A 14,379-nucleotide genomic window follows, 5' to 3' on the forward strand; every position below is an offset into this window, starting at 1 on the left:
GTGTGAATTGCAGCACGGAAGGAAGGACACGGAAAAGGAAGAGCAGAGAAGACTCACAGAGACAGGGGAAGAGGGAGAGAAAGAGAGAAAAGAGGATGGGGAAGGAAGAGAGCCGACTGCAGGAGCATTGGGCTAAAAGGGAGCAGATTTTGTCCTGGGGAGGGGCTGCACGTGACGGCAAAGGACAGCATCCTTTAAAATGCGGTTACTTCATCAAGGCTGCATTCGCCCCTTGCTCTCTGCGCAAACCGCCCACTGAAATTAGCGTGGGATCTGCCACGGATTGAGCCAAGTGTGACGACCTGGATCTGAATCTCAGCCCGCAGACCCTGCAATGAAGGCTGGAATCTGGCCCTCTCCAAATGCCCCTGGGCTAGACAAAGTGGGTCACATGCACGCAGCCACTCCCTCCACCCCAAGGTGCCTGTGCAGCGTGGAAGTGAACTGCAGCCATAGGGAAAGGGGACGCTCCAACAGGGACATTTGCGGGCTCACCGCCCTGCCTGGGTGTTGGTTGAAGATGATGTCAGGCTCTGGGTGAGTGAAAGCCAGGGCCGGTTTGATTCCGCTCTGCTTTTCATGTGGATTACAGCAGGCTCCGACATCCGGAGAATAATGAGGCTACCTAGGATATCAAAGCAAATTAAAGCGAGATGGCAGACACTGCAGCTGCCTTAGACGAGTCTCTCTCTCTCTTTTTATAAATACATTTAAACATTGCCTCTGCCAAAACAAGCTTTGATCTCCCGGGGAAAGGGGCCAAAACCCTCCACTGCTTGCTTGAGTTACAACTTTTAATTACCTCGCTAAGTGTGAACTCTCCTCTTAAATCTCCATTAAGCTTGCAAGGCTGAGCCCCACTCAGATCTTGGATCATTCAGCCTCTTTCCACCCTCGATACATTGTTTCTTGGGAGGCAAGGCAAAGCAAAGGCCAGGTTTGCCTCTGATTAATGCCACTGCAAATCAGGAGTGACTCTGGATTTGCAACCAGAATGACAAGGCTTTCAGCCACGCGGGTAGCTGCGCTGTGCTAACCATGATTCTGACTTACACCAGTGCGGCATGATTTGTGCACAGTAAAAACCTGGGCCTGATTCCGTCCTGCTTTATATCTTGTGTTTCCATTTACAATGCAATGTGAGGTAAAGCCTGGTAGCCCGGTACACTCACTTTGCACTGTTGTACCTCACTGCACCAGGTGTAGGACAATGGGGAATCAGGCTCCCAGTGCAAACAAAATCCCACTAAAAGAACAGGAGTACTTGTGGCACCTTAGAGACTAACAAATTTTATTAATAATAAATTTGTTAGTCTCTAAGGTGCCACAAGTCCTCCTGTTCTTTTTGCGGATACAGACTAACACGGCTGCTACGCTGAAACATGTCAAAATCCCACTGCGATTAACTTCCAGGGGTAAGTAGCTGGAGAGGGAGAGAGCCGCCTAGCCACAGCCCTGTGTATAGCACTTAGCATTTTACAAATGTTAACTCAGCCTCACAACCCCACTGTGTATCACGCACATTGGATAGAGAGGGAAACTGGGGCACAGAGAGGTAAAGGGGCATGCCCAAGGGCACACAAGAAGTCAAGAGTCAAAGCTAGGATTGGAAGCAAGGAGTTCCTGGCCGCCACTCTGCTCCAGCCAGTGGGCTACATCATGCAGCACATGGATGCACGAACTGTTTCCTAAACTCCTTCCAGCCCCTCACCCCCATTTTCCCTCCCTTGCTTTTTTAACAACAGATAAATATTTTGCAACTGCATGCTCCTAAGCCGCTGAGGAAACAGGATTTGCTGCAGACATGGGGCCTTTGCAGCTGAGGGCTCCTGAGGGTCAGATACAAGCTGGCACCGAGACAGAGAGAAGGGGGGTGTCTCCTCTCTGAATCCTCATCTGAGCCACAAAGGTATCAGCTTGGCTGCATGGTGGCTTAAGGAGGATAGGAGTCTACAAGCAGCTGAAGTGTGCAAGGGCCACACAGAAGGGAATTATTTAATGTGTTACAAAGGGGTTTAAAGCAGCCGGATTTTTAGACATGCTGAGCACCCCCAAATCCGATAAAAGCCAATGGGAGATGCAGGGGCACAGCACCTCTGAAAACAAGGTCAACAATAACAGGGAGGACTCTGAGGAAAAAAGGGAAGCTTAAGTTGAATAGCAGGAACAGCTTCCAGAGGGTGAGATCTCCTAGACCGGGCAAGCCCATTGCTTGGGACACTGAATCTAGACTGGACAATGCACAAGGAACACAATGGGGGCAGGTTATCCCATAACTACAGGGTTCTCGCACCTTCCTCTACGGCAGCTGGTGCTGGCAACTGTCAGAGACAAGAGGCTGGGCGGGATGGACTCTAGGAGTTGCTGTGTTCCTATGAACACTGTGGGGCGTGGAGTGCATAACCCGATGGGTCTCTTCCACCTCTGAGTTCCATGACTGGGGGTGCCTGGAATGTCAAAGCCCCCGATATGGGAGTGAAGCAGCACCAGCATCAGGACAGAGACGTTTCAGGTGCAGCTTCTGCAGGGCACAGAGGACTCACTATCTCATCATGCGTATATACCCAACTGCCCCCTCCCCTCCAGACTGTGAAATTCCCCGGGAACCACTGTACCTAGCCAGGGAGCTGTTTGCTTTTAGTTCTTGCCTCATCAGCCTCCGTGCGCAGCCTGAGCGAGGGAGAGAGACACTGGGATTTCATTTCCCATCACACAGGGCATGGTCCTGGGAGAATTTCACCCCAGGCAAGGAGGACCCTTCTGCCCCAAGACTAAGGGTAGCCCAGCTCTGTCTGGGCTACTGACTGTACTGAGAAAGAGCCCCTTGGCATCTTTCTGCCCCGGCATTTCATTAAATATCAGGGGTTCAAGCCTCAGCTATAGCTCACATTGGGAAGCAATGTGCCTCTAAGCCACTCTCTGTCTCCTCTGCTCCTGGGGCGGGGGCTGGGGGCCAAACTGGACCAAGTGAGGCCTGCTCCAGTTTACATTAGCTGGGATGGTCTGCTAGGGACCACTCTGCTGGATGGGGATGGACGGCGTGCACTGCACTCTGGCTTCTGTCACAGCCCCTCCAGCCCCCAGATGGGCCTGATACACCTCCAGTGCCAGGAGGAGTTGGCGTAAAGCTGGCTACACCGGCTGTACACCAGGCAAAGAATCCCCCATGCCAGCCCTTCAGGGCAGCTTGCGGGTCACACCAAGTGACCTTTAAGGGCCCTATGTTGCTTTTCACACCCTTGTTTTTGTTCTCTTCGGCCTTTCCCACAGCTGCTCTAGGCAGGGCAGCAATGTTAGAAGCGCTCACACAGCCAGAGCATGGGTGTTTTTAATGGCTATAGGGCCAGGTTTCCCAAAGAGCTCAGGGCCAGACTTCCCAGGACTTAGCACCCACAGCTGGGGCTGGATTTTCCAAACAACTGGGCTCTCATTTAGGCCCCTAAATCAGAGCCAGATTCCCAAGCACTCAGCACGCCCGTTGCTTTCCTTAAGATGCTCATGGCTGGATTTTCACAAGAGCTCAGCATCTAACTCACACCCAATGCGCTGAGTGCTTTTGAAAATCAGGCCCACGTCGCCTAACATCGCTCAGGGCCAGTCCAGGCAATAGGGAGGCAAAGCTGTTAGCAGCCTGTCTACACAAGCGCTATCCAGCTGTAAGCCCTAGTCCCCTGCAGGCTGCCATACATGGGTCTCTCTTTGGTTGTTGAGTGAGTGGGCAGGTGCCTGGTGGTGGTGGTGGCCTGCTATAAAGGAGGTCAGAGCAGTTGATCTTGTGGTCCCCTCTGGCTTTAAACTCTCTGGGTATGTCTACACTGCAATACAAGCCCTGCGGCACTGAGTCTCAGAGCTTGGGTCAATTGACAAGTGATATGGCTCATAATAAAGGAAAACACCAGCGCTGAGATGGTAACACCCCCCCTTTAGGCTGCAGCATTCATTGGTTAAGTGACAGGTTATTGGGGGGGTCCCCCGCCCCCCACAGGATTTGCCATTCTACCTCTGTGTCTATCAGTTCCAATAACCTGCTGTCAGCAGCGGCCGAGGCTGGGAAAAATAATTAAATAATCCCCACGGCCAGCTCTGCAGCGCGATGAAAGGAAAATGATTTCCTGATCCCTGCAATGATTAGCTTTCTCCACAGTGCATGAAATTTGATTCCCTGCACGTGTTGTCCTTGAGCACACGTTCACCTGAGGAGACACCAACGCACCCTGTTTTCAGGCCTGCCACGCAGAACGGGCAGAGAGAGCCCAGGAGGCTCGTTCAGAAATGCGGGCAGCAGGAATATTTAAACTGCACCATACGGGACAGTATCAAAAGGACACACCCGGTAATGGTTGGGCCTGGGCCACACAGGGGGAAGCTTGGAGGAGTGACTGAAGCACAAGACCCAACATCATGATTTTGGGGTTCTGGTCCCAGCTCTGCCACTGACTCGCTGCATGACCATAGGCAAGTCCCTGCTCCATTCTGTGCAGCAATTTCTCCATCTGTAGAATCAGGATAATGAGAACGACCTCACAGAAGGCTTAGTGCATCCAGGTTTGTAAAACAGGGCCAGACTGAGGCATTTGCCAATGGTGCAGCTGCATGCAGCCAGCTGTATTAGCGCCCACAAGCTTCCCAGTCTCCCCTTAGAGAGATGAACTTGGGGAGCAAACCTGGCTCGATTCCCTTCCAGAAGAAAGCAAACCAACCCCTTTCCTGATGAACCCCAACCTGCAGTAACCATGGCCTCCTCCCTGATCCAAAGACCATTGAAATGTGTAGAAGGGTGTCCTTTGCCATCAGTGAGCTGTGGATCAAGCCCATACAGTGCTAGACAGCCTGGTACATCTGTATGCAGCATTCCCCTGCTGAGCCCGCCCCTGCCAATGCTGGATGGCACAATGCTGTGGGCAGGGAGCTCTGAGCAGCAAGGGGTTTATTAAATGCCATCCGTGCAGGGTTGAAGAGACACTTCAGACAAATACAGCTGTCAGGCCGCTTAATAAATAACATCCGCAGCTTTCAGGGGAAGGAGATTAAGGGCAGCACAGAGGTGACTTCACAGGCTTGTTTACAATCTGTGAGAAACTTAATCAAGAGATCTCGGGCCAGAAGGAGCAGGCTGTATGGGAGTGAGGGAATGAAGCCGACGGAATGACGCAGAACTGGGGACAGTGGAGATGGGCACCATATCTGGGCTGTACTGCATGGGAAGGGCACAGGCTGCAGGGTGAGGAATTTACTACATACCATGGGAAGCAAACTGTAGCCTGGTGCCAGGCTCTTCTGCCTCTAACAGGGGGAAGGAAATACAGACAGGGCCTGCTACTGGGGGCTTCTGTTTCCTAGGGGGGCAGAAACACATCCCTGGGCCTGGTACTACGTTCTCCTGCCACATAGGGGACACAGACATATCCCTGGACTTGTACTAGGTTCTCCTGCCAGGGATCCTCAAGAAGGTGAAAAGGAGTACTTGTGCAGTGGGAGCTAACTGTTTAATATTATAAAAAGAAAAGCAGTACTTGTGGCACCTTAGAGACTAACAAATTTATTTGAGCATAAGCTTTTGTGAGCTACAGTGAAAAATGTGTCCATTTTACAGTGTAAAATGTTTCCATTTTACAGTGGAAAATACAGTGGGGAGATTTTATATACACAGAGAACATGAAACAATGGGTGTTACCATACACACTGTAACAAGAGTGATCAGGTAAGGTGAGCTACCCATTGTTTTATGTTCTCTATGTATATAAATCTCCCCACTGTATTTTCCACTGAATGCGTCCGATTAAGTGAGCTGTAGCTCACGAAAGCTTATGCTCAAATAAATTGGTTAGTCTCTAAGGTGCCACAAGTCCTCCTTTTCTTTTTGCGGATACAGACTAACACGGCTGCTACTCTGAAACCTGTCAAGAAGGTGACAGACTCAAGGCCCATGAAAGGGAGACAACTGCGTACTCAGCTCTGCCCTCGCTCCTATTCCATCCAGGTCACATGGGGAGAGGTGCTGACCAGCAGGGGTGGGCAGAACAAGTGGGCTGCTGCAGACCTTGGTTTGAAAAGTGAAGGGGAGGGGGCCAGGCACAAGCAGGCCTGAGAACTCATAAAGTAGCGGCCTTGTTATATGGCAGAGCCTGGGTTTGGTGCACACCGATAACGAGCCAAGGGCCAGAGAGCCCAGGGCTGATGTCCCCTGAGGAAGGTGCAGCCAGCTGCTGCTGTCAGTACCCAGCACTTTGTTAGCCTCGCACCGTTTCATTCCGGTAGCTTTCATGCCTGTAATTAAGGGTTTGTTCCTAATTATAGCCCCGTCAGCTTGCCAGTGTGGGGGGAGCAAACAGGCACCATGGCTTCTAATGAGCATCGAGTGTGGCTGCTTGCTAAGGGGGGGTGCAGGTGCCGGCAGCTTGATGCAAGCGAAGGGATGTAATCTGTTCGCAGCGGCGGGCACTGCCAAGGGGCAGGGAGCTGGGCCAAGGAGGAAAGAAAGCCATCTCTAGAACGGGCTGCTGGGTCTCTTCTACACTTAGGTTAGAGAACAGACGGCTGGATGGAGGAGCCAGGTGATTACTTTAGGGTCTCAGCCTTGATTTTTTTTTTTTTAAAAGGACGTTTCTAGCTGTTGTAGTTGCAGAGAAAGGCGTAAATGAGTGAAATGAGGAAGCGGTGTGTGGCTGAGTTTGCAGAAAGCCTGAGACAATTGCTGTGAGGAGAGAGAACTGCTGTGCATGTGAACAAAGCCTGAGCCCTGCCAAAGAGCCTGAGCCAATTGCTACTATTTCTGGGCAAGGAGAAGGGGGCCCCATGCTTTAACAAAGCGCAGGCCTTAAGCAGAAGAGCTGCTTCCTCCCCCACTTTTTGCTCTGGTCTTTAATGTGTATTGAGATGTAAAAATAATAATGCTTTGTTCTTTAACAGCACTTTCTACCCACGGCGCTCCCCATAAAGGAATGAATGTTGGGGAGGTATTACCCCTGTTTCACAGATGGGGAAACTGAGGCACAGAGTGGCCAGGGACTCGCCCAAGGTCACACACACTATTTGTGCTGCTTTTCTGGGCCCATTTGAGACAGTTAAAGGTCAAGTGGAGAGAAATCCTGACCCTGCACCAACTATCTGTGCCTGGAGGGAATCCTGGCCAAATCTGGACTGGTTTCCCCTGCTGGCACAATGAACCTGCCGGCCTCTCACCTTCATTCTTCTTGTTGTTGAGCTGGTTGAACTGCTCTGTGAACTCGGCTAGTGACTCCTCGATGGTCTCTGTCCGGGGAACGGAGAGGGAAAACCGCCGCTTGAAGTTTTTCATCTTGTTCATTGTATCCTGTGCTGCGGCGAGACGGCAGGGCCCTGGAAGGAAGGGGGAAAGCAAGGAAAGTAGGCTGAAGGCCTTGGATTGCACGCAGGACCCGCCGCTCGGGGCTGCAGCCAGATGCACAGGGCCTGATTTGCAGAGGTGTCGGGCACCTGCAGCACTGACTGACTGGACTTGAGAGCACTCGGTGAAAATCAAGCCCGAGATACAGTCTGTGCTCCTGATGAGTTTACCAACAGGAGGCCTGATCCAGGGCTCACTGAAATCACTAGGAGCCTTTCTCTTGAACTCAGCAGGCCTTGGGTCAGACCCAAACCACTGATCCTATCACGAGATCCTCGCGGACGAACCCATGTGCCCATGCACAGCCCGACTGACTTCAGTGGGACTTGGCCTGGCTGCAGGGGTCTGTCCGGACGGCTCAGCTTGCAGGATCGGGGCCTAAGCGTGAATCCTCAATGCTAAGCCAAAGGAATGATTGCCTCTGCCTCCCTTCTTGGCGCTGCCTCACGGCAGTGAAGAGCAAATGCCTAAAATACTGACCCCCTCTTGCACGCAGCACTGTCAGCTCGGCTAAGATGTGCTGCGAAGCCACTTGTGACTGAGCAGGGTAATTAGGATGGATTGTGGCACCCGTCTAATAACGTGAGACGAAGCAGCAGAATTCCACAGGGAATAACCACCACAGGCCAGTTCTACCTGTCAGCAGCTGCAGAACAGAATCAGGCCGGATCTGAAGGGTCTGGGAGTAGCTGGGGGACATGACCCGGACCCAGTGGATCTACGTTTGCCAGGTTTATTCCCGCGGAGCTGTACAGGGAGGGCATTGGACAAAGCAGGCAATAGGTGCTAGATGATAGCCCGTTCTCCTCCCCTCGCCCCCTGGCGTGGCAGCAGCGTGCCGACCTCAGTCACACTCTTTCCCGCTTAGCAAGTGAACGAGTCAGCGAAGGTATCGTTTGCACTACGAACACCCCTTCATTAGGGAACAGCCTGACACCTAGCAATGCTCTCCACTGTAGCCCATCATCAAACAGTTGTCAGACTGTAACAACTCTCGATTGACGCCAACCTCGACTGAATTCGAACCTGTGACCTAACGATGAAAGGCTCCAGACTCTTTCCTGCATCTAACAAGCGCATTCAGGACTTCGCAAACCCTCCTACCATGACGTGCTCCTAAGCAGGGACTGTCAGGAGTGTGATCCCTTTGAGACAAGCACAGGCTCTGGAATAGGACCATGTTCGTTTTCATTCACAGCCTGAGGTGCATTTGAACCCAAAACTCAAGAGGAGAAGCCTGTCCCCATTGATGTCAATGGGAGTTTTACCATTAGCTTCAGTAGGGACACAATTTTGCCCCATGTATTCTGGGGTTGGGCAGGAGCCTGCCCCAGCTCCCTGTGTGTACAATTAAAGCAGCCTTGGGGTTGCTCTTTTATATGTTCAGCTTCCCTGTGGGCCCTGGGAAGCAAATTGCCATAGATGCAGGGCACTCCAGCTACGCCCCTTGTGTGTCCTCTGTGCTGGGAGGAGGCCAGCATAGAGCCCTGAGGCCAGTGTGAAACCAGCCGGGGAGGCCCCAGTACACAGGATATTCTCAGGGTATGCCTTCCACCTGCTTCAAGGCCCCTTTCTGTTGTGAGAGCAGCATATGGGGCCTTACTGTAAGTCAGGGAACCAGGCCCCTTGTGTTTTCAATAGTTAACTGTGGTCTAACAGGCCCCCGATGATTGCCTTTTCATTGTTCATTATCATGTGTGCCCAGGGACTGTGTTCTAGACACCTAAATACAGAAATATCGAAATAAATACGTAGTCTCGCTCTGGCCTGCAACATGCTTGGACTCCCAGTCCTGGCTGGAAAGGGTGAGGCTCTGGTGTGGGGGAGAAAAGGAAGGAAAGAAAGACTGAGCATATAAAGAGAAAGAAGATCTAACTCCCACAGAGAAGAAAAGGAAAATCCTCTAAGCTTCCAGGCCGGTGTCTCTCCAGTTTCTATACTCTGCCTTTGCCAAAGAGACTTTCTGGGGCACCAGCGAACTCCCAAAGGGAGACAGGACAGAGGTTCTGACTGGGAGGAGACCCCTGAGATCGAGTAGAAGAAGTGAGGTGCTGAGAGCTCACCGTTCATTTACAGTCTCTTGGCTAATTCAAATCCTGTATGGCCATGGAAATCCTCTTAGCCAGAGATCTGATTAAAGAATAAAACCCTTAAATGAGGAAAACCCCCAAGGGACAAAGAGCGAAGTTCATTGTTTCTCTGGCTGGCTAAATGAACACGTGCAGGGCACGGATGCAACATTCCTAATTCCCAGTGCTGACAAGCACTGGGTGCTGCAGCTTCCGTCCCTCAGCCATGCAGACAGGGCCCCAGCTCAGCCATGCAGACAGGGCCCCAGCTCAGCCATGCAGACAGGGCCCCAGCTCAGCCATGCAGACAGGGCCTGGCTGAGGAGCCGCTCACATTCTGCGCTTGGTGTTTGAAAACAGATGGGATGCATTCTGGTTACAGTAATTGTCTGGGGTGATAGTTTTAGGAAAAGGGTAACGCTCCTGAAACTGACAGGACAACAGCTGTGCCCTAAGCTAAACCTCATAAAGCTAAACCCCTGCACAGTTCTGCCAATGCCCCTTATTTCTGACCTTCTGCCCCCCGCCCTGCCATTTCTGTCCTGGACTCCCCCCAACAGCTCTGCCAAAGCCCCTCAATCCTGGACAGCCCCCAGCTATTCCAGTCCCAGGTTGCCCACCCACAGAGATCAGCTAATGCCCTTCAATCCTGACCCATAGCACCTCCCACCCCCCCACTATTCCAGTCCTGGGTTCTCCCCAGACAGAAATCAGCTGATGCCTTTCAGTGGCAACCTGCAGCTCCCTATTAATCCAGCACTGCCACCCCCACCCCACTCTGCCAGTCCTCCTGTGCAGCCCCTCTACTCTTCCAGCCCTGAGCAGGTACTTTGCTTTACTATGGTCCAGCTGCAGCATGGAAAGCGATGGAGCGATGAAAGCGATGGAGCGATGAGGTGTGCTGGCAGGAGGGGGAAGGCTGCTGCCCAATCAATGAACCCTTCACCATAATGACCGGACAGAATCCCACTGACCCGGAACAGCCTGCCTCCTGCCTCCAGCCAGAGCTGGCGGTGCCCACTCCGCCCACCCTCCAACTGCGAGAGAAGCTATTTTTTCTTTTCTTTTTTTGCACAGCAGCGGAGTAAACGTAGCGGCTGTTGTTTAACAAGAAGGGGGGAAATAATCAATGGCTCAGCAGCACTCGGCAGCTACCCCCTGCTGGCCACAAGGCACTGGAAGGCAAAGCCATTGATCGGGCTCCCTCCCTGTTGCCCAGTGGCTATTTCACTCTGACCCTCACGGCCATGTGCCCTAGCAGGGGGCGGGACTGTAGCAGCTCTGGGACTGACTGCCTCAGCTCTGTGTCTTTCTTGCCAGCTGCCAGTCCACGGGATGGGGGGGAGATGCAGGGAAAGCCACATCAGGGTCCTGCTACCTTAGCACCTCTCTCTATATCACACCCACACTGCCCTAGTAGGCTGTGGGACAAGAGGCTGAAGTCAGATCCTCCATGTGCTTTGTCTCTGATTGCCTTGGGCCTTGTCTCCTGGCCCTGATGTTGATTGGAAGGGTGGTGGCTGTGCTGAGGGAATGTGGGGGCCTGAAAGGAACCCCCCCAATGACGGGGAAGGAGGAATACCTTGGGCTCAGATGAGCTGCCCCTCCACCAGGCCCTTGTACCTGGCAGGGGACTGCCATTCAGGAGCACTGCATTCCTTTAAAGTCACTCATCCTGCAGCACAGAAGGAATATGAAAGGGTGTATCAGCCGCTGGCTCCCAGTTCACTGAATGCTACTTCAGGGGGTTCTGCCCCACACCTCAACCCCGTCTGGATCTTCAAAGAGGGAAGGGGTCTGCTGTGTTGCTGTCTGCTGGTAGCTCATTCCCTCCCTGGCCGCCCCTGTGATATCAGCACAAACAAACAGTGATCACATTCCAGACTGATGGGATCAGACACCACATCCAGGGAGCTAATGCATTGTGTCGCTGTGGCAACCAGCACACTTGGGCTGAAACGCTTGCATCTGAAACCTTAACAGATCATCTGCAGGGTCATCAGCCGCTGTCGCACCAGTGCCCACGGATCCCGGACCCAGCCTCCCAACGCTGATGCAATCTCTCACATTCAGCGCCTGGGAACCCCGGGAATTAGCCTTAGCTAAGGCTGCACTCACCCAGATTTCCTGCAAACCCACTTCTCCGCACATCCCCCAGCCTAGCAAACCTCTCCATCTACAGACAAAAGGCCGACCACAGCACGAGCACATTTGGGATCACAGCAGACAACTGGGTGGCTTGGGGGGTTGGGAACAGGGGAGGCAGGGGGCGTCCTCTTAATCCCACTATTTAATAAGCCCCGGCAGAGTGGTGACCAATATTTACTATCCTCTGAAGGCCTGAGTGATGAATCAGGCTGAGATCTCGCTCCATCTCACAAACTAAGCAAGATCTAACCTGAGCACATTAGACAGTGCCATTCGTGTCACGTGCATCAATGGACCTAAATGGATCCGATGTATCTCACTCCAGCTCTGTACACTCACTCCTGCTGTTAAAGCAGCACTGGGGGAAGCTACCAAGCTTTTGTGCCATGTGCCCATGCTGGGCTGCATCGACTGGGGCTCTAGTCGACAGACAGCGGATGGGAGAACTCTTGGGAAAATCCATCCCTGCATCCATGCTGGAATAGGAGGTGTTCTCTCCAAAGTAATGTTCAGCCACACCCCAGCAGGAGAAGCAGTCTTTCAACTGAGGCAGCAAGCAGGGTTCCTGACCATGTGATGGCCTGGCACTCTTTGAAAGACTAAGGGTATGCTGACACTTCGAGATGCAGGGTAACTTCTGGCTCATGTAAACATACTCGTGCTAGCTCTGACCAAGTTAGTGAACTAAAAACAGAAAGGTGGCCATGGGGGCATAAGCAGCATGGGGGTTAGCTACCCCGAGTATGTATCTGTCCAAGATGCTAGGCACATACTTGGGTGGCTAACTCCTCCCGCAGCTCGCATTGGAGCAGCTACTCTTCATTAGCTGGATCAGAGCTAACGAGGGTATGTCTACATAGCTGGACATTACACTTTCCATCTCCAGTGTAGACCCTAAGAGGTTCTAACCCCAATTCCAATATGGGCAATTACATTCTTCCTTCCACCCTTGCACCCACTTTGAACTAACTGCAGTTTTCTTCTTCCCTTCCTGTCCTAAACGATTGTATAGCATGCTGTGAAACAGCTGCCGCATTTTGCTGCTGGATGCTGCCGAGGTGATTGCATCTCAGTAGCTAGGGCCAAATACACAGCATGTAAAGTGCTTTGACATCCACAGCGCGATGTGAACAACAGATATCATTACTGTCATATTATTATGGGTAATGATGTGTTAAGGAAGATTACACACTAGCAGCACCAGACACTGCAATTACTTTGCTTCAAATCCTCCTGAAAGATGTCACTTGAAAATGACAGTCCTCGCTTCATTTCGCAGAGCAGGTAAAAGCATAGTGCAAGACTCCCCCAAGTCTAACAAGGTATGTCTACACTACGGTGCGCTATGGTATGTCTACGATATGTCTACACTGCCTCCCAGCCCGCAGACAGACCCGTACTAGCGGAGCTCGATCTAGCTGTGTGGATATTCTGGTTCAAGCTGGGGATCAGGCTCTCAAGCCTAGGGGGTCAGGCGGGCTTCAGGGCCTGAGCCAGACCGTCCACACTGCTATCGTTAACACGCTAGCACCAGTCTGTCTACCTCAGCCCAACCCTGGAGAGCTTCAGAAGTGACTTAGGGTATGTGTACGCTGCAGTCAGAGATGTGACTTCAGCGCGTGTGATGTGTAGACGTACCCCAGCTCGCTGTGGTCTAGCTAGCTGGGATACCCACAGCAGTGAAGCCGTGGCGATACAGGAAGTGGCACGGGCTGTGCAACCCCACCCAGGACCCTGGGAATGGACCTGAGCGGACAGCCCACGCTGCTGCAGCTTCACTGCTGTTGTTACTGGAGCTAGCTGGATGAAAACTAGCTGGGGTGTGTCCAGACATGCCGCAGTCGCCCCTCTGATTTCAGTGTAGACAGACCCCCTTGGGCACCCAACGGGAGACATTTTAAAAGGGTATGATTTCGAGAGTGGACGCTCAGCAATTTCTGACCCTCCTTCAACCTCTCGTTGGCAAAACTGTTCGAAATTGTTTTTGATGAACCAGTTTTTTATGGGAAAATGCAGTTTAGTCGAAAGAACATTTCCATTTTGATGAAATTTTAGCTGGGAAGCTGTCAGAGCAAATCATTTTGACTTTCTCCTTTTGTTTATAATTGAAACGTTTCATTTATAAAGTAAAAGTATTTTGTTTCGACCCGTTTCATTCCAACTTTTATATTATAATCATATTATATTTCAGATTACAGATCTATATTTTCTTTTATGTTATAACGTATTGACATTCTCAAAATGAAACATGTCAGCATTATTGAAACTAAAAGTTTCAACGTTTCTGAATTGACATTTTTCAGAATTGCCAGGCTGTGAAAAAATTCCGACTTTTCAGCATGAACACAAATGTCGAAACTTTGGAGTTTCCCATGGAACAGAGACTGATTTCTGAGCATCTTTGCTCCTTGGCCTCTCCGCTCAGATTGCCAATGATGGGGGTAGTTTCGTGGTCCGAGATTCCAAGGCCAGAGGGGAACACTGTGATCTAGTCTGGCCTCCTGTAGAACACAGGCCAGAGAACTTCCCCACAATCATTCCTAGAGCAGATCTGTGTGTTGTGCACTAGTCGATCCACTAGGAACCAGACTGAGACCCACTGAAAGGAAATAACAGTCAAACTCCGATCTGGGCCTGATCCCAATAGCAACCCAGCAGTGAAAAGCTCCATAGTCCATTGACCAAGCCTCTAAACCATCCTACTCCTGCCCTATTTTTTTTTTACCTGGTTAATAATTCTGATTATTAGAGATCATCCCTGAAACCCTCTGACCACTGACCTGGCATGGGGCCCAG

The 14,379-nt window shown here is 51.6% G+C and overlaps 1 protein-coding gene across 3 annotated transcripts in view; it reads right to left on the minus strand.

Moving 5' to 3' along the window:
- The window catches only part of CDK18 (cyclin dependent kinase 18), a 68,218-nt gene that overhangs the window by 22,940 nt on the left and 30,899 nt on the right, over positions 1–14,379 (minus strand). For 2 of the 3 annotated variants that reach the window (XM_073319788.1, XM_073319786.1), the window contains exon 2: positions 7,183–7,338. In XM_073319788.1, coding sequence (XP_073175889.1) covers positions 7,183–7,306 — 124 coding nt within the window. In that variant the 5' untranslated portion in view covers positions 7,307–7,338. Of the gene's footprint in view, positions 1–7,182; positions 7,339–11,017; positions 11,111–14,379 lie in introns of all 3 variants that reach the window. The other variant, XM_073319787.1, reaches the window with a different exon arrangement.

Source organism: Lepidochelys kempii, chromosome 21 (assembly GCF_965140265.1).
Source record: "Lepidochelys kempii isolate rLepKem1 chromosome 21, rLepKem1.hap2, whole genome shotgun sequence".
NCBI lineage: Eukaryota > Metazoa > Chordata > Testudines > Cheloniidae > Lepidochelys > Lepidochelys kempii.